Source organism: Polypterus senegalus, chromosome 10 (assembly GCF_016835505.1).
Source record: "Polypterus senegalus isolate Bchr_013 chromosome 10, ASM1683550v1, whole genome shotgun sequence".
Lineage (NCBI taxonomy): Eukaryota > Metazoa > Chordata > Cladistia > Polypteriformes > Polypteridae > Polypterus > Polypterus senegalus.
This window is the reverse complement of record NC_053163.1, coordinates 5,138,520-5,165,838: the sequence shown is the minus strand read 5'-3', so window position 1 is coordinate 5,165,838 and position 27,319 is coordinate 5,138,520. Positions and strand designations below refer to the sequence as shown.

Genomic DNA, 27,319 nt, shown 5'->3' with positions numbered 1-27,319 from the left:
CTCGCAATACAAAAGAAAACGGTGGTGTAATAAATAAAGCCTTCTGTGCAGAAGAATAACATGCTGCCGACTCACTAGCGTGAACTGACAAAATGACTGATAATGGCGAATACGACTAAATAAAAGCTGTCAGTACAAGAAATGATAACTACTGGCTACACAGAAACGGCCGCACGTCAACAACTGTGCACTCGGCTGGTTAAAATAATTACAATTGACAATGGAGGGCTCCACTGCTCTAAGATTTGTTAGATTTCTTTTGTCTGTGTTACCAATAGATTAATAACTATTTATCTCATTAGTCACTCGTAATATAAACATTGTTTTCAAAGAGTGCAAGAATATAGGTAGGCATTTCCAGTAAAATAATAAGATAAATACAGTATATATATTTTTTAAATTGGTGATGAATACATGTTACAGAGATCTGCAAGGCGGCAGTTTGCAGTACCGATGCAGGACCTGCTATGGTAAACGCCAGGGCCTCATGTATAAATGGTGCGTATGCACAAAATGTTAGCGTAAGAACGTTTCCACGTTCAAATCGCAATGTATAAAACCTAAACTTGGCGTAAAGCCACGCACATTTCCACGGTAGCTCAATCCCTGGTGTACGCAAGTTTTGCAAACAGGCAGCACCCAGCGTCAGAGCAGTGTTGCTGCTCCTGTGTGGTTTCCCTTTCGTTTTAGATCAACGTCCCTGACACAGCTTTATTTTATACATTGAAATTAACCGCATATTGTTTACTAGCAAAATACCGCTTAGCTTCGGCGCTAAGTATTGCCTTAAAATTTTTATTATGAAGAAAATTAAACCTTTTTAAACTGAGGGAAAATATACCAATAATTATTTGTTAAAGGATCTCTTTGTATACCACATTGTCAGTTCGGCCCTCCGGTTGTAATATGACCAAGCTGTGCGCTGAGCTTACTCTGAGCATGTAACGTACAGTTGGCCATGTGAAAAGCAATCCTGTTTCAAATCTCACAGCTTGGATTGCTGCTGTCATAATCGGTTTGAGTTTCATGGTTTGTTTCAATGACGACAGTATTTGTAGGACTTGTGTTGAAGTGACATTCGCATCTGTCAAGCGTTGTAAGCACACAACCAGTTTCATCAATAACTTCACATCCAGCTATTGAGAGTTTAAACATTCATAAACATCAAAGTGTCCACTACTGAAATCGTCACCTGTTAATCTAAGATGTTTAAGAGGCATTGGCGGTTGTCCAAAGGTGTAAAATATTTGGCCATTTCAGTACACTTGAAAGCGCAACCGAACAATTCAGCGGCAGCCATCAACTCACATGCAGATCCATAGGTGAAGGGCTTAAGCATTTGACTCTTCTAGTGCTCCTGTGTAGTCTAATTATCTCCTGTACCGTCATCAGTCCACACCTTGAACCTGTCAGTCATTCAATACATAAGACACAATGGATATCAAGAGTGAGCCTGATATGGCCGTGCAATATGTAACACAGAGAATGGAAAAGGCAGGCGCCATCTCCGGCATGGAAACCACTCAGTAAGTGACAGTTCTTTGATCGATGGTGATCACCTCGATAGACATGTTAATGGGGTACAGTTGGAATGATAAAGGAAATGGGTATCTGAACAATGTAAAGTAAGTCTAAAATACCTACACAACAACTATAATCGTAATAAATGAACAATAAAACAGCAGAGAAGCTGTGGATTAAATAAAAGGCTGCAGTTATTAGCAGGAGACGTGAATCCGTGGCGAAGCAAGGAAGGGAATGAAGAGACTGGAGCGACGGACGGCCTTATATAGGCAGGCAGCCAACAACGTGGGAGGCGTTGGGATGGGGACCCAACACCACCTCACATGGTTACCGAGGTGCAGGCTATGGACGATATATGTACGTAAGTAGGATTCAGTTAGCGTTGGGAACCCGCTTACCAAATTTCTTGAAGATGGGCCCATAAGTAACAAAGACCGTTGAAAAGTTCAATATGGCGGCCGACAGTGGCGTCATACCGCTAAAATAAGTACGTACATTGGTTTCAAGTTAGCGAGGGAAGCCGCCTACCAAATTTCGTGAAGATGGGGCCATAAATAAGAAAGTTCAACATGGCTGACATTGTTGACCGTTATGACCGCTACGTAGAATTTCGAAATGAAACCTGCTTAACTTTTGTAAGTAAGCTGTAAGGAATGAGCATGACAAATTCCAGCCTTCTACCTACATGAGAAGTTGGAGAATTAGTGATGTTGGAAAGTTCAATATGGCGGCCGACAGTGGTGTCATACCACCAAATAAGTACGTACATCGGTTTCGTTAGCGCAGGAAGCCGCCTACCAAATTTCGTGAAGATGGGGCCGTAAATAAGAAAGTTCAACATGGCAGATGTTGTCGACTGTTATCGAATGTTATGACCGTTACGTGTAGAATTTCGAAATGAAACCTGTTTAACTTTTGCAAGCAAGCTGTAAGGAATAAGCCTGCCAAATTTCAGCCTTCTACCTACACGGGAAGTTGGAGAATTAGTGATGAGAGAGTTAGTGATGAGTGAGTGAGTGAGTGAGGGCATTGCCTTTTATTAGAATAGATTAGTTTATGACATCCGAGTAGAATTTAACCTGTAACAATATAATGGTTCACAAAATGGTCAGACTATTCCAAATACCATAACTGCTTTAGCGTTGTTACACTCATTGCACCGTCTTCTTCTTCTTTCCAGCTGCTCCCATTAGGGGTCGCCACAGCGGATCATCTTTTTCGATATTACTCACTGCACCACTCGGAGTATTTATATCACTGTTTCGGAGTGTGAATCACAGCTCTACAGCAGCTGATCGGAAAGAGAATTATCAGGATACAGCATCAAGCATACGCTGCCTCAGTCCTGCTGTCTATTTGAACTGCCCCCATACAGCAAACGCTTCAGAGCCTTTCCTGTACGGACCTTGTGGTTCACAAACGGTTTCATCCTAAGAACTCTAAACGCACTCCATCAGTCCATCAAGTGCTCCTTGTAGAACTGTCTGTACTTATAAGTACAATCACCTCACTGCAAACTTGTGCCACTTTATAAGGTGTATATTTACATATGATGATGATATAATTTTTAAGATGAAATGCAGCAAAATATGTTTATTATATTATACAGATAAAATGTTAACATCATTTAAACAATCTATATTGTTAATAATTAAACATGAGGACACGGTGTCGCTGCACTAGCAAGGAGCTGGCGCCCCGTTCACGTATTGTTCCTGTCTCGCGCTGTATTTTTGCTGGGACCCATGACCCTGGATGGGTAGATAGATGGATAGAATAATTAAACATGTACTATGAAGATATTTCAATGTTCCTTCAAAGTGTTGAAGAATCAGCATTCTCAGCTTACAGATGGCTTAACGTCCATTACAGAGCTGATTGGATGGCGATTGGGTATTTGGAGAAAGAAAAGGAAGGACAGGAATTGGGGATTAGTACGTCTGAAAGAGACAGTACTGCTATAATAAAGTATTTCATTGAAGGTTGCGCACGGCGCAGCAAGCATCTCACATGAGGCAGGAACAATCACTGGACAGGGTGCCAGCTCATCACAATCACTGTGCCACCGTGTTCCCATGTTTAATAACGTGCTTTAACTCCTATCATTATGAAAATGATATCACGTATACATCTCAGTATTTTAATTATTCAGAGAGCTGTAATATCACAAATGTAATGGATTCTGTGTCCTGTCGGAGGAAGAGAAAGCCCATTTAAGAACCACGTAGTGATTCACACAGATACAGCACATTGAAGATCAAATACAAAACAAAGCATTTAACGTGCTATTTCAGTTACGGGATTTGAGAAACTGGTTAATTAAACGATTTTAAGATGAAGTTTATGATATTCTACTTTAATCACAAAATAAACTACGTGATTAAAGTTGAAATTTCGAGATTAAAGTTGACATTTCATGCTTTTTTCTCACTGTGTCCCTATTTTTATTTATTTTTTTTTTTCTCTGTACCCTAATAAGCTTTCATATGACACTCAGACGGTGGGCTATGACTTGCCTTTTCACAGCGACTTTGATATCGGACAACTTTTTTTATTTCCGGCACTGTGCGACTTTGTGAACTTGAGCTTTCGAGTTATGTCACTCGATTAGCTTTCTTTTGTCGTTTATACCACTGTTTAAACCAACAAATAGTACATTTTTCTTTGCCTCCACTTGGTATTCACTGAAATTCTTCTATGTCCCCCCTGTGCTTTTGCCATTGTCTTTTCACAGAATGCTGAGCTTAAGGTCTATTTATATTGAGATGCATATTCAAAGAGGCGTAATTCTGGGATGAGACGGGCCAGGACAGCAGGCGCTTGCACGTGCGTTACTTTTCACGCTGACCGGGATTTATGGAGCGGAAGAACGTGGAAGTTGGCGTTCACACAGATTTATGCATCTGGATTTTTTGTGCGTACGCACATTTCCACTTTTGTCCGTATGCCATGTTATAGTGTGAATTCTACACACAGTGTTATGCATGAGGCCCCAAGTGTTTATGCAAATGTAACGGCACAACGCAACATGTTTCACTGCTGGTATGCACATGTTTTAATATCAAAAATGGAAATTGTCTTGAAAATTGTATGCTTTCTGAGAAAATGTAACGAGATAACAAAAGGTCCAAAATGATTTGCTTTACCGTAATACCTATATTGAAAATTTACCATGATATTTTGGCAAACAACTCAGGTAATTTACCACTTTCAGTAAGCGGAAGTGGGTCACTAGTTCCAAGAGATTTTAGTAATGTGTGCAATGTAATACTTGTACACAAAATTTCATTTACGTAAAGCAAAAATGTTCTCAAATATGTATGTATTGCCATTTTGAACGTCAAACAGAAAATTGTTATCTCGAAAATCGGTCGTTTTTTGAAAAAATTCAAAATGACAAAAAAATGCTTAGAATGAGGTGCTTTACCATAATGTGATATGAAATTATCACTTTTTTTAAATATGTATATATTTTTGAGGAAATGTTGTGGGTAAAGTACCACTTCCAGTTAATGTTTTGTACCCAATACTTGTATGCAAAATTTGGTTGACCGGAGTGAAAGCGAACTCACGTTATCATATTTACACACACACACACACACACACACACACACACACACACACACACACACACACACACAGATCTAAATCCAAAAATGATATTTTTCAGACTCAGGGAGGTTTAAAACGAGTAGTGAGAAAAGCGCTACATAAATGCAAAGAATTATTATTATTATTAAAACATCACGTTTCATCAAAATCTCAAAATGGAATTTTTGGACGATTCCCTACACTTCACATACATATAAAATAAGAGTGGGAGGTTGAGATTTTAATTACAGGGCCCCTAAACTGTGGAGTGGTCTGCCCGCTACTATAAGAGATGCCCCTTCAGTCTCAGCTTTCAAGACTCACAACTTCAGTTTAGCACACCCTGACTAGAGCTGCTGATTAACTGTACAGACTGCATCTCTGTTGTTAGTCATTAGCACTAATAATTTATTACTAACCCTCATCTATTCTGTTTCTCTTCTCGGTACTCAAATGTGGCACTTGGTGCCTCGGCCCACCTGCCAAGTGGTTTTCCCTGCCTAAGGTGAAGTCATCCCTGATGAAGGATCGCAGGAATCGTAAGATAGAGGGGTCCTTGCAGCGGATTGGTTGGCTCAACACTGTTTCAGCTGTGGAATGGCCAATAGGGGGAGGCAGCTTGATGGATGAGGTCTCCAGGACTCTAAACAAATCCAAATCGTATTATGGGATATCATCTACTGTTACACAAAAATTTCAGAAGTACGTAGCAGAATGTATCGTGTTGTATTGACCACCTTTTTGACACCCATTGCTTACCCTAATCTACCTACCTGGAAAGGGGTCTCTCTTTGAATTGCCTTTCCGGAGGTTTCTTCCATTTTTTTTTTTCCCTACTAGGATTTTCCTTGTCTTCTTAGAGATTCAAGGCTGGGGGGCTGTCAAGAGGCAGGGCCTGTTAAAGCCCACTGCTGCACTTCTTGTGTGATTTTGGGCTCTACAATAATGAATTTGTATTGTATTGTCTTGTATGCGAGAAAGTAAAAAGGTTTGCAGCGCCATTCAGCACGGCTGGCCGTATCTGTCGAGGTAACGACGCCGGTGAAGAGCTTTGCAGTGGTGTCCACCTTGACAGGGTTCGCATTTCGGTGCCGGAGAAAAGTGACAGACGTGAGAAGAGCATGCGTGAGGTACACGGAGAGTGCCAGGCAAGTCAGGCCAGGGTGGAGGGGATCCTCATGACAGCCAAGAGCCCTACCCCTCCATACCGCTGAAGTTCATAAATTGTGTTACATTGGAAGTCATTCTGGTTTATTACACCTTTTGTTCTCCTCGCTTTATGACGCTTTGCTTGATTGCTTATTATGATTTTATGGTTTAGGGCAAAGTTCATAGCTATTTGAGATGAAGGAGGGCAGATTGTAAACTCTTAATGCGGATGTTAAACCGAGTGGTCTTGTGGGTTAAGGGAGTGAGCAGCACGAGATTTTTCAAATCAGCGCAAATGAAATCGGGGTTGTGAGCTCAGGACTCTGTCACCTTGTAGTACAGTCATGGCCAAAAGCTTTGAAAATGACACAAATATGAATTTTCACAACGTCTGCTGCCTCAGTTTTTCTGATGGCAATTCGGATCGACTCCAGAATGTTCTGAAGAGGGATCAGATGAATCGCAATGAATTGCAAAGTCCCTCCTTGCCATGAAAATGAACTTCATCCTAAAGAACTCATTTCGACTGCAAGCCAGCCCTGCCACAAGAGGACCTGCTGATGTCACTTCAGTGAGAGTGTGTGGGTCGACGAGGACATAAGACTGGGGGTCACTCTGTCATGCTGATCGAGTTCCAATAGAAGGTGAAGAAGGCGTCAGGGCACCCAAGAAAGTCTAGAAAGCGCCAGGAGCGTCTCCTAAAGCAGATTCAGCTGCGGGCACTGCCAGGGCAAAACTGGCTCAGGAATGGCAGCAGGCAGGTGCGAGTGAGGAAAAGACTTTTGGATGATGGCCTGGTGGGTGTGAAGAAGGGCAGCAAAGAAGCCAAGAAAAACATCAGGGACAGACTGATATTCTGGGATTGGACTGCTGGGGTCAAGTCATTGTCTCGGATGAATCTCCTTTCTGATTGTTTGGGGCATCCAGAAAAAAGAAAAGGCGAGTGGCGCTACCGTCAGTCCTGTGTCACGCCAACAGTAAAGCATCCCGAGACCATTCATGTCATGTGGGGTTGCTTCTCACTCCCAATTTGGCCTAAAAACACAGCCCTGAATAAAGAACGGGACCACAACATCAACCAAGAGCAGCTTGGTGACCAACATGATGGAGCACCGGGCCAGAAGGCAAAAGTGACAACTAAGTGGCTCGGGGGACAAAACATTTGGGGCCGTGGGCAAGGAAATTCCCCAGACTTCTAACCCCATTGAGATCTTGTGGCCAATCCTCAAGATGGCGGGGTGGCTGGGATGTGGCGCTTGACAAAAACACACCATTTCTGATTCTGCAAGAATGGGCAGCTGCCATCAGTCAGGGTTTGACCCAGAAGTTGACAGCCTGGCAGGGCGAATTGCAGAGGTCTTGAAAAAGAAAGAAGGCGCCATCACTACAGATATGGACTCTGTGCATAAACTTCATGTCATTGTCAATCAAAGCCTTTGAAACTCCTGAACTGCTTGTAATTCTACTTCAGTACACCACAGAAACATCTGACAAGAAGATCTAAAAACACTGAAGGAGCAGACTCTGTGAAAACCAACACTTGGGTCATCCTCAAAACTTTGGGCCACAAGTTTAAGTTTAGGAGAAAATACATTTTTGCATCTTAAGTATCTGCTGAATCCCCCACACACACCTTTTCTCTTTACCTTTCCTTGTCCTGTTAGGATGGGATGTCCCAGGCAGGAGCACCTACAGTACCTATATTGGTATATAAGGCTGCTGGTGTGAAGTTTCCTCCAATTTTGTCTTCCCCTGTAATGCTTGGCAGAGTCCTTGCAGCACAGGACAATAACACATTGTAAGGAAGTGAACCAGAAAACCTGAACAAACAAGAGTGTAGGGCATGTGACATAGAATCTTCTGGCATCCCAAGGAGGGTTGTGTCCTGCCTCTTCTAAATGGTGTAGCACAGTTTAAAAAAAAAAAAAAAAGGCACACGGACATCATCCTGGGCTGGGAAGACGGATCTCAAAATAAAAGCTGCCAGTCCTGTCTGGAAGAAGGTGCCCACATTTCCAAGGGCTTGCCCTTTTGAGTCACTTCACGCCATACGTTTCACTTGACAGACCTCAACTTCTCACACCATCCAAATGGCCCTTTTAAAATAACCTGCCAGAGCTTCTTGTCCTCAACGAGTTCCCCCCACCCCTAGGTGGCACCGGACATTTCAAGGTATTAGTACTCACTCTTCAAAGCAGTGGGCAGCACACATTACCCAGTCATTGCTGATGAGGGATCCACCGCAGATGTGGCTTCCTTCCAGGTGAAGGCTCACCTGCCACGGCCAAGCTCCGTTGACGGCCGCCGTGCCACCCACGATCCGACTGCTGAATACGGGCATACCGCAGTCATCTTAAAACAAAAAAATGCAAGGTTAACTACAGTGGGCACACAGCTCGGCCAATCAGGCGAGGGCCGCACACAGCTCGGCCAATCAGGCGAGGGCCGCACACAGAACACAACCCAAAATGTCCAAACTGAGAAACGTCCCTTCGGTAGTTCAGAAGTGTTTAAATTACATCAGAATGGATAGGTGAGCAGCTCTGATTTAGCCAAAACTAAAATGCTTTGCAAGAGGTAGACAGAGAGATGTACTGGCATAATACAGGAGACAGACTGGCAGGTACAAAGGAAAGGCGCTATATAATAGATGGAAAGGGCACTAAATGACTGAAAGCTAGTAATACCGCAAGATAACAGACAGGCAATCGGACATCCTGTAGTAAAGAGACATACAGAATGACAGGGCTTGTGCAACAGATGGAAAGGCACTATAAAATTGACAGAAACATGACAAAGAGATGGACAGACAGATAGAAAAGGCACTATATAATATGTGGAAAAGCTTACAGACAGACAGGCAGATAGGAAAAGCACTGTTTGATAGACCAGACAGACAGACAGACACAAAAGGCACTAGATAAATCATTGATGGAAAGGCGCTATATGAGAGAAAAAAAGCACCACATAATAGACAAATAGCTGGACAGACAAACAGAAAAGAGCCTCTTTAATAGAATGACAGGCAGATAGGAAAGGCAAGGCACTATATAACAGACAGACTGCATAAAAAATAGACACACAGACTGACAGAACAGGCACTATATAATTGATAGATAGGAAAACCATTTTATGACAAGTAGATGGACAGATATATAGCGCCTTTAATATTTAACACATGGAAAAGCACACAGACAGACAGACAGGAAAAGCATGATTTGATAGACCAGACAGTGGCACAAAAGAAAGATAGGAAAGGCACTTTATAACAGGCAAAGAGACAGGAAACACACTACATATTAGACAGATAGATAGTAAAGGCGCTATATTAATCATTGCCAGACCAGTACTTATGAAAAACACAATGATATACAGAGTAACAGGGAAGGCACTACATAAATACCATGTATTCTTATTACTGTACAGTATATGACATTCAGACAGCACACTAACAGATGGCAAGACAAAGGCAGAGAGATAGGAGTAGAACTCTAAAATGGACACAGGGACCAATAGATAGGAAAGGCGCTATATAAAGAACTGACAATAAAATAGAAAGCTACTATATACTAGAGAGAAGGAAGACAGTCATATTGTACAGGAAAGGCACTACATGAGTGACAAGCAGATTTCAGCGATCACTGCTGCTGCCCCCAGAGATCTAAATTTTCTCGTAGTCCACATCAAATCTCCCTGGTGATGGATTGGCCTTTCATGTCATGTGAACCCTCCCCTCACCACACCCCTGATCAGATTGACTCCTCCCTCTGACCCTGTGACAGAACAAGTGAGGGTTCAGATAAAAGGACAGAGAGAGACGAGGGATGGACGCACGGATTCTGTGAAAGTTGGCAGCCCCGTGCTGTCAGATTGGTGGGGGGCAGATTGGTTTGTCGGGTTCAAGTTTGTGACCTTTAATACTGAGGGGGAGAAAAAAAAAATAAACAACAGAGAGGAGGACAAGTCACTAAAGCCACACGAGACTTAATCTTTCATATTATTGGGGTAACAGGAGAGGTTTATGTAGAGATTCCCCGGTCAGCCATGTGAACAGCACCCCGACTGGATGAGAAGTGGGCTCTGTGCTTTACAAGCCCCCCCTACGGTCCAACTAGCTCAGTATACCAAGTTTGACACTTAAACTGTTTATCTGTGCCTCTCTGAACTCGTCATTAGGCAACGCTGGCATGTGGCATTTGACAAAACTATTAAATGGAATAACGAGCTCAGTTTTACAAACCACCAAACCAACATAAACAAAAAACACACCAGTCTTGTTGAAAATTTGGCTACCATTTACTGGTGAGTCTGGTAAATCCTGTCAAACCAGTCGTTATTAGAAAGCAGAAGTGGATGGCATCTAGAGAGTCCCAGAGTCGGACACTTGCACACACTGCCGCAGGAGCTCGTGGGGACAGCTGGTCCTCCAGTCTTCTATCAGACAGCAGCTTAGCCTTTACATATTTTCACAATGTGAGCGGATTTTCCAACATTTAATAAAACTGTCGATGAAACCTTAGCCTTTGGGATTCTGGGAGATTTTCTTTGATTTAAATGTTGTTCAACCTACCGCTGGCTTAGCTGAAGGACAACTACACGGTCAAGGGATCACGGCCCACCATGTAGTCCTGAAACACTAAAGGCTGGTTTATACTTGACGTGTCTGCGGGGCAACAAATGACAGACGTCCAAAAAACGTGCTGGGTTTACAGAATTTTTTCTACCGACGAAGCATTGCAGGTCCGCCGCCGAGGATTCAAAGTAATGAATTTGGATGAGCGGCTGGTTACGTTGGCAGCAGAACAACGAAAGAGCAAGCTGAATAAGATGCAACAGGTCATCAAAGTGCAAGACGGACCTGCCAAAATATTTGAAGTGCATCCGTTCACCGTGTAGGACCCCCCACACATACGAGATTATCATACTTTACCGCTTTAGGACCTCCACCTTCTCCAAGCACAACTCTACTTCCATCAGAAGAGTCTCACTTCCTCTGCTATGACAATGAACTGTCACCTACTGACTAGGAGACCATCAGCGCGTCGGTCAGACGGGACGCCACAAGTAGGAATGTGTCTTGATCGCTATCTGCATGCACTTGGGAGAAAATTTCAAGGCTCATATAAATGTTGTTTCCCTCTCAACCACAGGTTGGCACTGTTGCCCATTTCCTTTTCTATCCCTCCCCCTGCAGAAGCAGTGAATGACAGTCACCTGACCCTAATGACATCACTTCTGGTTCCCGATCATCAAAACTGGACTCTTCTTGTCCTCCCGAGTGAAAACCGGCCCTGTCGCCATCTTGGAACTGGATCAAGATCCTCTCAAATCAAACAACAACAATTAATTTGAATTTTGTGATTTAATGTTTCAATCTGTTGATTATACAATGATGGCACGGTGCCCCCAGACTTCATTGGTGTTTTCTCATCCTTGCAGTGTGTGCTTTGCCTTACAGTCTGGACTGGAACTCTCAATGCCCCCAAATCACTCACACAGGACCTGAACTCACAACACCCCCAAATCACTCATACAGGAACTGAACTTGCAATCCCCCCCACCCCTAAAGTAAAAGTCACTCACATGGGACTTGAACTTGCAGTTCCCCCCAAAGCCACTGGCATGGGACCTGAACTCACAATCCACCCCCAGTCACCCACATGGGACCTGAACTCACAATCCGCCAAGTGACTCACATGTGACCTGACCTCAATTCCCCCCCCAGTCACTCACACAGGACCTGAACTTGCAGTTTCCCCCCAAGGCCACTGGCATGGGACCTGAACTCACAATTCCTCCCCCCAAGCCACTCACATGGGACCTGAACTCTCAAATCAACCCCAAAAAGTCACTTGCACGGGACCCGAGCTCGCAATCCCCGTCCAAATTTGCTGCCGAACTCAGTGTTTTCTTCACAAATGGTGTGTCATTTCCAGCTAAATTCAAGTCATAGAAACATTTCTATCTGTAAGCATTAATTCTGCATGCATCTGCCTGGCAGAGCCACCGCCAGGGGGGCAGCAACCATGACACCCGTCAGGGCACCCGAGCGGTGGGAGGTTCAAGCTGCAGCAAATGAAATGGAAATGCCTGCAGTGTTCAAATCAGGTCGGCGTTGCCAAAGACCAAGACGGCGCATTGAGTGTGACGGATCGGACGCAGAAGCAGATGATCTGAATTTTACTTCTGGATCTTGGAATTCCTAAAGAGGCCCCATTTCACGTTTCTCATATCAGAACCGTCCGGGGGGGCGTTTTGAAAGCCTGAACACCACAGATCACCTTTTTTGTCCAATTTTAAACTTTAGGAGCCTGAGCACGGAGGAGATCTCAAACTCTTGGGCAAATTTAGAAGCAAAATATCCAAAGGATCTGTCACGTCATTTGAAAGATGAGGTGATTCACGTCACGAATGTGTGTGATGCAGATGCTAAGGTCCGAAGGTGGGCAGTTGTGACCATTGATATCATATCATGAGATACACATACAGAAATAAAAATGTTGCAAAAAAGATACGTGGGCTCTGTTAGGGATTTGAATTCAGAGCTACCAGACCTTCCATGCATCATGAGACGCGACATGCAATACAATATTATATAAAATTCAATTACAGTCGTGTGAAATTTCAACATGATTGACGTCAAGCTTGAGTGTAGCATAGCCACGTCACTCGATCAGCTTGGCAGGCAAAATGATCGTAGTACGGAGCCAGGGGGCCCAGGGGCTCGGTCAGAATTGTCAGGGGCCCAAGATTTTCTGGCGATGGGGCTGTGCCTGGTCATTCAGTATTTCAATTAAAATCTCCACAAAAAAAACCCTCACTTCCCTTCATGGAGCCATCAGACACGTTCCGATTCTCCTGGTAATGCGATATCCACTTTGCCAAATATTAAGGCGATCTTGGTAAATCGGTGGAGATGCGTTGGAGAGGGAAATGAAACTTGGCACTGCATGGCGCTTTCGGGCACGTGTACCCTCATCTGTAGGCATTGAGAGCAGGAAATGTCGGTTGCTAGGTAACAGCATGATGGGGCGGGCAAGCATCTTTCCGGATACCCAATTTTCCTGTGGAGAAACCAGCGTAATGTACACGATGGGGCGCGGTGACGGACCTCCATTTGGAAAAGACGCAGCGTGCCACATTGTTAAGACCCTTCACAGTGTTGTGGAAGATGCACAAACAGAATTGATTTAATTGATTATGATGTCACTGCTGTGGGAAAATAGAAACAAAAAAAACACACAGGTAAAGTATGGAAGTGTGAAGGGGTCTTTAGGGATCAACAGTTTCCTACTCTGAAAACACTTTAAAGCCTCCCCAAACAGTCTTCTTTGTGAGTTTTGCAATCGTATTTAAAGAGAATTTTAGCAGCTATGAACGCGACAATAAAAAAACATACTGGTGGGCTAAATTGGGATGCCAGCCTACCGGGTGCGACATAAGACAGCAGACCTCACTTTGGTTTTCTTCATTTCATTTTACTTTTTGCGTCTCTCTTTACAATTAACTTCACTCTATGATTTTGCTTGGAATTATCCAAACACTTTGTATTTTGCAACTCCTTCATGTACATTCCCGGTTCAGATAATCACCCGCCATTTTCTTTCCTTCTGTAAAGTTTCGACTTCCCCTTTGACTAAAGCTTGAGAGAAGGAGAGGATCTGTTTGAACCCGGGTTACTGATGAGAGAGGAAGGGGGCTGAAGAAGCCACAGCATTGTGTGTCTTGCCTTATGAAGAGAAGTAAACGTGAAATACCCACAGGACCAGCTGACCAGAGCGGGCACTTGTGAAAGTGACCTGGTGGTGCCACCGCATGTCAACGTGAAACACCGAGCAGGGGCAGAGGAAACACGAAGGGAGCAGGCAGCTAATTCTACAAGGCCTCAAAAACACGGCAGGATGATGAATTGCGCACGACAAAGGTCTACAGTTTCAACAGAGCTAATTACACAGCAGGTAGGAAGAAAAGAAGGAGGAGCCCGAAACCAAAAACCAGACAGACATGTTAGCAGGTGACAAAGGGTGACATAATGCAGGGAAGGTCACGCAATCACTCACACGAATGAACTCACACATTGTTTAGTCAGTGTCATCTACAGTCAAAGGTAACAAAAGAAATTAGAATTCAATGGAAGTGGACAACAGGGAGGCCATCAGGAGCGGAGACAATGACATCAATGCCCACAGGTACACACATACACATAGGGAGCTGTCACCCCAATCTCGGATTACAAGAGCAAACTTGTTTATGGCCAGATACCCATCTCAGTGCCAGTCTGCCCTTTATTACGTATCACGGGGTTATATATAGCGTCAGGGCCAACACTAAGAGTGCCAGAATCGTGGCTTCCTAATGAAAATGCTATTAACTGACCCTTGGGCTCAAACCCAGCATACAGTATGCAGGCTTGAAAAGAAGAACATCCACATAATAAAAAAAGACTTTACGACCAACACCTTATTAATCCCCAACCCTTCATTTGCTATATATTGGCTTTGATTCCTGAAAGTCTAATCATTTTCCTCTAATGAAGACACTTGCCAGGTTGCCAAAAACTTAGGAATAAAAAACTATTTTAAGATCAGTGACTCGTTTTCTTCCTTTGTGGATATCTAGCTATAAATATGCAAACCGTATCACACTCATAGTGTGTGTGTGTGTTTATGGGTGTGTGTATTGTGAACTGTAGGGGGTGCTCCAACTCCCTGAACCAGACAGACAGACAGAAACACAAGTTTAGCTCAAACACAAGCTTTTATTGGTTTGTGGGAAACGCTTACCTCACAATCATTTCCAACCACAGTCAACACGGCACAATTTTTTTCTTTTTTCTCCCTCCCTCTCTCTGTCTATCAGTTTACAACCCCCCCCCCACCACACTGTTCTTCTGGAGCTGTGGCAGCCAGTTTCTTTTATGTTGCACCTGGGATTACGTACAGTGTCCTGTAAGCCTGGTCCAAAGGCACTTCCGGGTGAGTCAAAGTAGGGCTCAGCGGTACCGGCAGCACCCCATGGTGTCATACCTGGAACCCAACAGAGCTGAGCCACCAAACGCCAACTCTCAAAATGCCTTGTGGGAAATCCATGGCACAACAACCACCCAGGGGGACTGCCATCTGGTGATCCAGGGGAGATAATGCCCAGAGTGTGCGTCTCCCTGGTCCTTCCATTAGAAAATGACTAACTGACTGATGTTCAAAGGTCTTATGGACTCTGTGCCTTGATGGGTCAGAGCCGTTTTGGTGGCACAAGGGGGACCTAAACGATATTAGACAGATGGTTCTGATGCTCTGGCTGATTGGTGTATATGAAGTCTGTTTGATTACACCTTACCAAAGCTACTCTGTATTTGGCAGGCTCAATAAGAAGCAGGAATGAGGCATCACACTCAGTACCAAGATGGCCACCTACAGAGCTTTTGCCCTGATCACACTGATTTACCACAGTGAGGTGTCATCACATCAGGCAGCTCAAGTGAATCCATCAGAGATGTCTCAGGAAAGTCTGCAACATCATATGGAAAAGATAGGGTCTCCAACCTGCATCTCCTGGAGAAGTTCAGGGCCCCCCCATCTACATTGGCATGTGATTGGGGTCTATAAAGGCAGGACTCCATGTGGTATGACCGTCTGAAGGAGGGTCACAACAATACAAACATCATAAAGATACCCTAAAAAAAGAAATCTAAAGGCTTGTGACACCAACACTACAACCTGGGAGATACAAGGCCAGGACAGGTGGTCTACTCTGAGGGTGTTGAGACCTTTGAAAAGAAAGGAGGGGTCGACATAATCCAGGCAAAAAGGGAGAGACATAAGTGAGGTGGACATCTGTCCATGGCGTATCTGCAGAAGACACTGCAGTTCAGACACATGAGGAGACATTCCTGTCAGCTCAACGGGAGGACCCAACATACAGCAGATCACCCATCAAATAATAACATACAGCAGGCAGTGTGTTGGACGACAGAGAAATAAACCGAGCTTCATAACACTGAAGGTGATCCCGGTGACTGTCACTATGGCACATCATTTGTTTTCTAGCCACTCCCACAATACATTAAATCAATTGCCAGGTGACACGTGTGGCCTCAGGGTGCCGGAGGGCTAAAGGGATGGGGAAGTCAGCGCCAGGGTGGTCTTCTCATCTACATTCATCACAGCAGACAAGGATGGATGGACAGATGGAGGTCACTGTCATTAAAACCTTTTCTCCATTTCATCATCCACAGGTTAGGCTGCACTGAGGGAGAATGAACTCTGGAGTGAAACTAAACCTAAAATTCTCCTCCCTACTGGATAAGCGCCAATCGCCTTCAAGCCTTGGGTGACGGTCAACTCGCCAAAAAAATAATCATTTATGTGATTCAATAACAGCGCAGGTTCCTCTGGTTTTTTAAGATGAGGATTTCCCCAAGTTAATTCCATGATCACTAGAAAAGGCCATTCGTTTTTTTTTTTTGCCCCCCCTTCCAGATAAATGCCGAATGGCCAGTTTGGTTTAGGAAGTGCGTGCGTCGTACAGGATCTTCGTGACGTCAGACCGCCAAAAGGGAGCCTCCTTGTTGAAGAGCCCTGCCACGTCCAGCTTTTGAGCGATTCGCTTGTATCAAAAGAAGCCCCCTTAGCAGGGCGGGTACCCTGGGGTACAAAGATCTCCAGTTTTTCCAACTACAAACCATTTAGCGAAGCAGGATGAGCTGAATTTACCGGACTTTGCCAGGCACTGCAAACATCCTTCGATTCTGTACCAGTCGTTGACGCATGTGTTCCGGTTGTTTTTTTTTTTTTTTCCCAATTTCTTTATGACCTGGGAATGGGATGTACCGAGGCCACAGAACCCGTTTTAATTAACCGATACCCTGGGAGCAGATGGACGCCTCAGGGCTGGGAAGCACAGAATTAGCTTATAGCTTGGGAAAAGAAGGAGCGCCGAGATACTTCAAAAATCAAAACGCTTTGATCGGAGTCATCAGGACATTGTAGGCAATCAAATGCGGGCAATGTAACCCAGGACCCCACGTGGGCATTTTTAACATAAACATGGCTCGTCCGATGAACCGAGAGGAAGAAAAACACCAGAAAGGCAACGGAGAGAACGATGTCTGAGACCAAGAGATGCGAGACCATCTGAAACACGCAACCTACGGATAACACCATCTGATCGATAAACCAAAAAATGACAGCACCCACCCCTCGACACTTTGATTTTCTAAGGCGGTTTCTGTCGAGACGTTGCTGTCCGTTTCGATTTCTCTTACATTTCCTTCTATTTGGTATTGTTATGAGTTCATAAATAAATAAATAAATAAATAACACGTTGCTTTTATATTTTCTACTAGCTGGGCTCCTAGAAACCATGGATTCTGGCAGTGGTGTGTAAGTTCACACCTCACAAGAATTCACTCAACATTCAGTTCACACAAATTAAAATGAATAAATTCACCTTCTTAGTTCACCATTTCCGTTTTGAACGAGTTCATGTTCGGTTCATTTGGTATTTTTAAGGAGTGACAATAAATGAGTTTACTTTTTTCAATTTTGCATGCCTTATATTAGGCTATCACAGTGTTTTTGAATAGAATACAATAATTATGAAGACTTTTGTATTTACTTATTGAGTTTTAACCAGCAACACACACGTATAACCACATATGCTAATACCCTCCTGGTAAAAAAGAAATTAAATAGATTTAAGTACACATAGAAATTACCAACCGTGTGACACGAATGGTGACTGTGGAACCCGCGTGTCGGTGAACTAACCGATTACACTGCCGGAAAAAATTCGCACCACATACAGTTGTGCTTGAAAGTTTGAGCCCTTTAGAATTTTCTATATTTCTGCATAAAAATGACCTAAAACATCAGATTTTCACTCAAGTTCTAAAAGTAGATAAAGAGAAACCAGTTAAACAAATGAGACAAAAATATTCTACTTGGTCATTTATTTATTGAGGAAAATGATCGAATATTACATATTAGTGAGTGGCAAAAGTATGTGAACTTTTGCTTTCAGTATCTGCTGTGACCCCCTAAACGTTTCTGGTAACTTTTGCTCATTCCTGCACACCGGCTTGGAGGAATTTTCGCCCATTCCTCCGTACAGAACAGCTTCAACTCAGTGATGTTGGTGGGTTTCCTCACATGAACTGCTCTCTTCAGGTCCTTCCACAACATTTCAATTGGATTAAGGTCAGGACTTTGACTTGGCCATTCGCTGGGACCAACTTCACGGTGGGGGGGAGGGGTGGTGTGTCGCAGACTCTCTGAGATTATGCAAATGAGGACGGCGGCTGGGAAAGTCGTCGAACGTGAACACAGCCTTTAGTAGGCCGAATCGTCCAGGGTGTTCTCAAAGATGGAGCAGATTTCGCATTGCGCTTTGTGACTCTCATTCTCCGGTCTCTAAATTTTAGGGAAGTGTTTCCCAAACCAAAGTGGATCGCTGGTTGCCATCAGTATAATGAAAGTAATTGCATGTATATGGTCACCCAGTGATGGACTTGGCACCCTGTCCTACCTTGTGCCCTACGCTAGCTGGGTTAGGCTCCAGCAGACTCCCTTCGACCCGCTAAGCAGGTTGGAAAATGGCTGACATTTACAGAGCGTTTAACACAGACGGAGGGGCACCACCTTAACCTCACCCGCTACACATTCTTCTCTCTCTCGTCATTGTAGTGTTCATCTGACGCGTGTTGTCACCTGGTCGTAGGGGGCGGGCTCTGTGCTGCCTGAGAGTGCACAACCAATGAATGCTCATTCATATAATGTGTCAATGGCACATGGGTAAGTGGGGACTATGAACTTCACAAAGGGAACAGAAGCTCGTCTGTCTGATGCCTGGTACTTTACATACAGACAGAGCTTGGGGCCTATTGTGATGTGAGATTTTGTATTTAACCTGTTAAATATTTTGCATGTCTTTTTTTGTAACCGAGTCTCTTTGTAATTTTAAGATAGGGTTGGGTGGAGGGGTTGTGCCTAAAACCAGTATGGCAAATGTTCTGCTGTTATGCACCTAAAATCTGGAATAGCCTGCCAATAGGAATTCGCCAGGCAGATACAGTAGAGCACTTTAAAACACTGCTGAAAACACATTACTTTAACATGGCCTTTTATAACTTCACTTTAACTTAATCCTGATACTCTGTATGTTCAATTCTTCATAATAACTATTCACAGTGGTTCCAAAATCCATACTGACCCCTACTCTCTTCTGTTTCTTTTTCCGGTTTCTTTGTGGTGGCGGCTGCGCCACCTCCACCTACTCAAAGCATCATGATGCTCCAACATTGATGGAGTGAAAGCCAGAAGTCTACGTGACCATCATCATCAGGTCCTTCCATGAAAACCCTAAATACAAAGAGGACTGTTTGACTTATGTTAGGTAGAATGCCCAGAGGGGACTGGCGGTCTCGTGGTCTGGAACCCCAACAGATTTTATTTTTGTTTTTCTGTCCACCCTGGCCATCAGACCTTACTTCTATTCTATGTTAATTAATATTGACTTATGTTTATTTTTATTGTGTCTTCTATTTTTCTATTCATTTTGTAAAGCACTTTGAGCTACATTTTTTGTATGAATATGTGCTATATAAATAAATGTTGATTGATTGATTGAAATGTTCCTCTGCTAAAGTCTTTCAACCTCCATAGGAAAGCCAGTCTGCCTAACTGCCAAGCTTTACCTTAACATATGGTTTTGGGGGGTGGCAGGTGTTGAGATGTTCTATTCCCCCCATTGGTCTGAAGTATGGCTGTTTGGAACTGGCTTGTGTCAGAAGCCTTTAAGTAGCATGACGCCCCATTGGCTCTAGGGGTTGGATAGAACATCTATAAATCTGCTTGGTTAGCCTCACCCACTCTGTCTCTTACCAACATCTAATGAAGGAGCATCTCAGACACCATGAGCTGAAAAGGACAACACAATGGAGAGCACAGCTCAGCAGCCATAATGAGACGGGCACGTGTCCTGTACTGGAGAAAGCTGACCACAAATGAGGACTTAACTAAAGACATTTTAAGTAACTAAAAGGTCTGTGAGCTGCCTGAAACTTCACGTCACCATTTATCAGGTGGTATGGTTGCCAATATTCAAATGTACTTTGCATATTGTTATTATTTATGAATATTATCAGAGGTGACTGTGCAGAGGGTGCAGACCTATAAATACCTGGGAGTGGAGCTGGATGATAAATTGGACTGGACTGCCAATACTTATGCTCTGTGCGAGAGAGGACAGAGCCGACTATACTTCATTAGAAGGCTGGCGTCCTTCAACATCTGCAATAAGATGCTGCAGATGTTCTACCAGACGGTTGTGGCGAGCGTCCTCTTCTACGCGGTGGTGTGCTGGGGAGGCAGCATAAAGAAGAGGGACAAACTGGTGAGGAAGGCAGGCTCTATTGTAGGCACGGAGCTGGACAGTTTGACATCCGTGGCAGAGCGACGGGCACTGAGCAGACTCCTGTCAATTATGGAGAATCCACGGCATCCACTGAACAGGATCATCTCCAGACAGAGGAGCAGCTTCAGCGACAGACTGCTGTCACCGTCCTGCTCCACTGACAGACTGAGGAGACCCCATACTATGCAACTCGGGGGGGTAAACGTTAACATTATACAAAGTTATTGTCTGTTATACCTGCATTGTTATCACTCTTTAATTTAATATTGTTCTTTATCAGTATGCTGCTGGAGTATGGGAATTTCCCCTTGGGATTAATAAAGTATCTATTACCAACAACGCAAACTGTTTAAATTGTAACTTAACTCCTGCTTGTCTTTTACAACACCTAATTGCCTGAGGTTATAGATGTAGAAGTAAAGGTGGGAGAAGTTATACAATACAATACAGTTTATTTTTGTATAGCCCAAAATCACACAGGAAGTGCCGCAATGGGCTTTAACAGACCCTGCCTTTTGACAGCCCCCCAGCCTTGACTCTCTGAGAAGACAAGGAAAAACTCCCAATAAAAACCTTGTAGGGAAAAATGGAAGAAACCTCGGGAAAGGCAGTTCAAAGAGAGACCCTTTCCAGGTAGGTTGGGCGTGCAGTGGGTGTCAACAAAGGGGGTCAACACAATACAATACACAGAACAGAACAGAACAATTCCTTAATACATCATAATAATAAAAAGTTTAGAAGTACGGTTTAACAAAAGACAAGAAGTTATATACTAAAATACCTTAGAAACAGCGGTAAGTCTCTGAGATTTGAGGCATTCTGACAAAGGCTACACATTAATAATACAAAAGGGGAAAGTACAGCAATATATTACTCTACCAACACAAAACACGGCCAAAGTCGTCTTTCCCACGAACCCTTCACACAACCTCGGCTCCGGCAGGCAGCACGTTATTGGCCGTCATGAAAAGGAGAGAACATAACGGTGTTGGAATGACGGCACATAGTCACTAAATTTGACACGCCTTGTGATTTTCTGTCATTTAAAATGGCACGGCTGGCCGACTTGCCAATCGGACACACAGCACGACATCAGCTTACGAGGACAGAGGCAGACGGGTTGCTGAAGACCTGGCTGCCATGTTAGATGTAAATTTGGGGTCACAAACTTGAATTAACTCATTGGTGGGTGTAACGGAGTGAGATGCAGAAGAGAGGAAGGTACAAGTAAAGATGATCCGCTGTGGCGACCCCAAACAGGAGCAGCCGAAAGACGAAGAAACTTGAAATGACTCATCAGTTAGGTGAATAAAGGCTCACGTTGTTCTTTTAAAGATTTTATTTGTCGCGCCCCTTGGTGTACATACCACAGACTTTAAGGAACGTGTGCCGTTTACGGAGTGTGCACACTTTTACTTTCATACACGGCGCCCAGCGGGTAAAGGTGCCCACTCAGTATCCTCCTCAGAATGCGATGGCTTTGGGGGATGTCCGGAGTGTGCGCCCCTCAACTTTCCTAAATGGCGCACCTCAGATAAGGGTGTCCTTGTCACCTAATGGATTGACCAGCATGGCAGGGGGTTTATAGTGAAGTGCAGCCCCAATAAAATTTAAAAAGGTGCAGATTAAAAATACTTAACTGCTCAAAAATGAAAGAGAAGAGTTGAATAACAGAGGACCATTTTTACAATTCTGAGGAATGCGTCATTTTTAATCGTCTGGTAAATGAAGTTCTCTCAGTCTTTGTGTCCTTGATTGGAGACAACGCAGGCAGCCTGCCAGCTCTTAGCCATGTAAAACGACTGAATAAAGGGTGACAGGGGTCCGCCCCTCATCCAGGCTCCTTTGGTGACCACCGCGTAACTTCACCTCACAGTATTTTGACGTCAAACCTGCACCCGAGACCACCCTCCGATACAGAAAATGTAAAACCCTTCGTATCCAACCAATCCTTGTTTCACACATCAATCCACATCTTTGAGGTCCCTTGAGGGTCCACAGGTCCTAATTCAAGCTAATCAATCGGGGTCCCTGGACTACAACCTGTGTTAGCCCTCTTATCAGTCTGCCCTGTCTGAGGCTGAACAAATCTGAAAACACCGAGTACCCTCGTGGAGACCCCCCGTGATGGCACTTTACTGGATCGTGTGGTTCTTCTGAGTCCCACTGCTTGACGCAGAACCTTTTCATTCTGTGGGGGGTCTTTGGGGCTTTGAAAAGGTTCACAGGAACATTTCACCCATAGCAGGCTACCAACAGTTAGACACCCTGAACTCGGCCTGTGTGACTGTAGGCAGTGAGGGACGCTTTAAACTGAGGAAGTCATTGAGGTTTCACAAGTCTGTCACCGCTTGTTCAGGGTTATTTAGGGAGGAGGACTACATAAAACAACACAGTCTGGAACCTTCACCTGAACGGCTTTCATGGCAACCAAAAATACTTTGTCAATGGCATCGCTCTGAACGCCCACTTTTGCAACAAGTAAAGGTTGAGAGAAACCACAGAGAGAAAGTCGCCTTACCTGAGCTCTGGGCTTGGCCCTCACAAAGCAGCTGACCTGCAACACAAAAGACACCAAAGAGCCATTAGTCACCACACCAAGATTTACACGGCTTACAACAGACTTGTGGTCTCCGGTTGCTTGGTACTTTTAATCAGATTTAAAAATAACAGGTACGGACCGCGCCTGATATTTAAAGGCAGAAAATAAACACGACGTGACGCTGAAACTGAACCGTGAATGGGGAAGCAACTCTCGCTCCACACAGAAGTCGGCGGTTTTGTGATAGCAGCAGAAAAAAAATATATAAAGTTTTCTTTACTTTTTAACCCTCATGCATGAATGCCATTTTTAGAATGTTTCCATGAATGGCCTTGCAGACCATTTTAAACTGGTTAAATCCGCCTAAAAAGCAATACAAGAACTTCAGAAATTTGTATTACCTGTGAAATGAAGTAAATGTGATGTAAATTTTCAATGGTTTACATGATACCTTTGTAATAGTAATGCGTGTTCAGTGTTCACCAAATTAAAGAACATACAGTTGTGCTTGAAAGTTTGTGAACCCTTTAGAAAATATACAGTATATATAATTCACGAAGGCAAGACAACCATGGAAAGCACGCCAGAAGGGGCGTGGATTCACTGAGCAGCCGGATACAATTGGACAAGTAAGACACCTATGGCGCACGCAGGGAGGAGCCACGCCCACCAACTCCTGGCACCTCCGAGCCACGTTGACTGTTCATAGAGACGTGTTTCTCGCGGAGGTGAGTCGCCATATGCAGCGTGTTAAACGGTTTGCGAGGGGTATCTCATGGGATCCTTAAAACAATCCTTTACAACTGAGGTTAAAACACAATGAAGTAAGCAGTCTTTGAAAACCGAGTTTTCGGTTACGACGCACGACCGCGTGCACCATAAACTGTTTTACACGCTACATACAGCGATTCACATCCGCGACAAACGTGCGTCTTCTTAGATGCTCCTGCAGGAACTCAGAAAGTCCACGTGAGTCACAGGTGCATCTGGACTGTGCAAAGACGACAACGACTCAAGTGACGAGATGGAGGTGGGCACATGAGCGATGGCGGTCCGCCAGCTTTCAGTCACGGACGATTGTGTGTTGGTTCGTTCCGTGCATTGTTACAATGTTGCTTTTCTTGCTGATTTATTAAATTACCAATTTTTCTAATGTTAATTTTCTCCCTCTGCTTAAAAATCATTAAAAAAACGGCCTGATTATGCGGCGTGTGGTACGCCGCCGGTTGGCTAGTTTTCTGTATTTCTGCATAAATATGACCTAAAACATCATCAGATTTTCATTCAAGTCCTAAAAGTAGATAAAGAGAAACCAGTTAAACAAATGAGACAAAAATATTATACTTGGTCATTTATTTATTGAGGAAAATGATCAAATATTACATATTAGTGAGTGGCAAAAGTATGTGAACCTCACAGATGATCAGTTAGTTTGAAGGTGAAATTCAAGTCAATGGGATGCCAATCAGGTGTTAGTGGGCACCCTGTGTTATTTAAAGAACAGGATCTATCAAAGTCTGCTCTTCACAACACATGTTGGTGGACATGTATCATGTCACGAACAAAGGAGATTTGAGGACCTCACAAAAAGAGTTGTTGATGCTCATCAGGCTGGAAAAGGTTACCAAACCATCTCTGAAGAGTTTGGACTCCACCAATCCACAGTCAGACAGATTGTGTACAAATGGAGGAAATTCAAGACCATTGTTACCCTCCCAGGAGTGGTCGACCAACAAAGATCACTCCAAGAGCAAGGCACACATGTAATAGTCAGCGAGGTCACAAAGGACCCCAACTGAAGGCCTCTCTCACATCGGCTAATGTTCATGTTCATGAGTCCACCATCAGGAGAACACTGAACAACAATGGTGTGCATGGCAGGGTTGCAAGGAGAAAGCCACTGCTCTCCAAAAAACATTGCTGCTCGTCTGCAGTTTGCTAAAGATCACGTGGACAAACCAGAAGGCTATTGGAAGAATGTTTTGTGGACGGATGAGACCAAAATAGAACTTTTAGGTTTAAATGAAAAGCGTTATATTTGGAGAAAGGAAAACACTGCATTCCAGCATAAGAACCTTATCTCATCTGTGAAACATGGTGGTGGTAGTATCAGGGTTTGGGCCTGTTTTACTGCATCTGGGCCAGGACGGCTTGCCTTCATTGATGGAACAATGAATTCTGAATTATATCAGAGAATTCTAAAGGAAAATGTCAGGACATCTGTCCATGAACTGAATCTCAAGAGAAGGTGGGTCATGCAGCAAGACAACGACCCTAAGCACACAAGTCGTTCTACCAAAGAATGGTTAAAGAAGAATAAAGTGAATGTTTTGGAATGGCCAAGTCAAAGTCCTGACCTTAATCCAATCGAAATGTAGTGGAAGGACCTGAAAAGAGCAGTTCATGTGAGGAAACCCACCAACATCCCAGAGTTGAAGATGTTCTGTATGGAGGAATGGGCGAAAATTCCTCCAAGCTGGTGTGCAGGGATGAGCAAAAGTTACTGGAAATGTTTAGTAAGGGGGGTCACAGCAGATACTGAAGGCAAAGGGTCACATACTTCAGCCACTCACAGATATGTAATATTCGATCAATTTCCTTAATAAATAAATGACCAAGTAGAATATTTTTGTCTCATTTGTTTAACTGGTTTCTCTTGATCTACTTTTAGGACTTGAATGAAAATCTGATGATGTTTTAGGTCATTTTTATGCAGAAATAGAGAAAACTGTAAAGGGTTCACAAACTTTCAAGCACCACTGTACAGTCCTAGTAGCACTAAAACAGGAAGTCGGTTCCACGTCTGATTCACATACAGGACAGTCGCTCAGAATCGGCCTCAACTTCAACTTGTTTGCAGGTCAGACACACAAGGGAACGCTCGGAATGTTCCTGGCAAACCGGAAGCTGGGAGCAAGCGGTCTTTATGTTCCTCTCCTTTGTCTTGGGACATGTGACAGCGTCACTTCTTAGCTACATTTGCTGCATCTCCGCTGGGCTGTTTCATCATCAGTTTTTCTTTCCTCATCATCACTTCCACCATCATTGTCCTCTTCATTTGAGTTGTATGATGTATTGATATCCAACAGCTCCTTCAATATTTCAGCCAGGACTTCCCTTGCATTGAATTTCTTTGTTGGTCGTTGACTCATAAACACATCAGCTTGACTTGCTCCTCAACAAGCTACACACCAGCAATGTCTCAGGCAGGACTAAGAAAATCGAAACTAAAGAAAATACAAATTTAAATAGAAAACGCAAATGTAAAATATAAAACGAAGCAAAAAACGTTCATACAAAAATGGTAATGTTTCCATGAATGGGGGGTCTCAGAGACCCCCCCCAACTACTTTGTGCTACTGTAGCACTTGTTTGCACTAAGATATTGAGAAGCGGATTTCTACACATTTTTCAAGACAACACAAAATGAAGTCAGAAAATTTCATTTCCGTCGTATTACCTTGAAAGGGAACGAATTTGAAAATCTGCGACTGGAGGTCTTGGAGACCCCCACATTCAAAGGTGAGGGTTAAATCAAGTACTTCATTATTTTTTTAAAATCCACCTTACGAAAGTGATAAGTGTCTGTGTATATGTCCAGTGCTATGTCTCTGTCACTCCAACAAATGGCTCATCACAAACATTAACACTGCTTTTATGACGTCTGTAGAAAATGGCACCTAGCAGAGATTTGTGCATTGCTTATTTCATTTTGACAGATGGTGCATTACTAACATTAACACTGTTTGTGTGAATACTATACCAAATAGCATCTAACAGAGACATGTGCATTGCAAACTTTCTCAGTAATATGTCATTCCTGCAAATACTTGTGAAGTGCTATATGTTAGAATGACAGCGGCCTTTATTACTGAGAAAGTTTGTAATGTGCCATCTGTGGGAATGAATAAAGCATATGTCTCTGTAACATGCCTTTAGTATGGGATTTGTAAAATCAGTGTTAATGTTTGTGATGTGCCTTCTGTTGGAATGAAAACGGATGCAAATCTCTGTTAGGTGCCATTTTCTACAACGCCATGCTTTAATGTTTGTGATGTGCCTTCTGTTGGAATGACAATGCAATATTTTATTACTGCAAAT

At 43.6% G+C, this 27,319-nt stretch overlaps 1 protein-coding gene across 2 annotated transcripts in view; it reads right to left on the bottom strand.

The window, feature by feature from the left end:
* Nucleotides 1–27,319, bottom strand: part of LOC120536584 (serine protease 27-like) — a 44,536-nt gene that overhangs the window by 15,090 nt on the left and 2,127 nt on the right. For both annotated transcript variants that reach the window (XM_039764981.1, XM_039764982.1), the window contains exons 2-3: nucleotides 23,198–23,233; nucleotides 8,451–8,616 (exon numbers count right to left, since the gene is read on the bottom strand). In XM_039764981.1, the coding sequence (XP_039620915.1) occupies nucleotides 8,451–8,616; nucleotides 23,198–23,233 (202 nt within the window). The remainder of the gene's footprint in view (nucleotides 1–8,450; nucleotides 8,617–23,197; nucleotides 23,234–27,319) is intronic.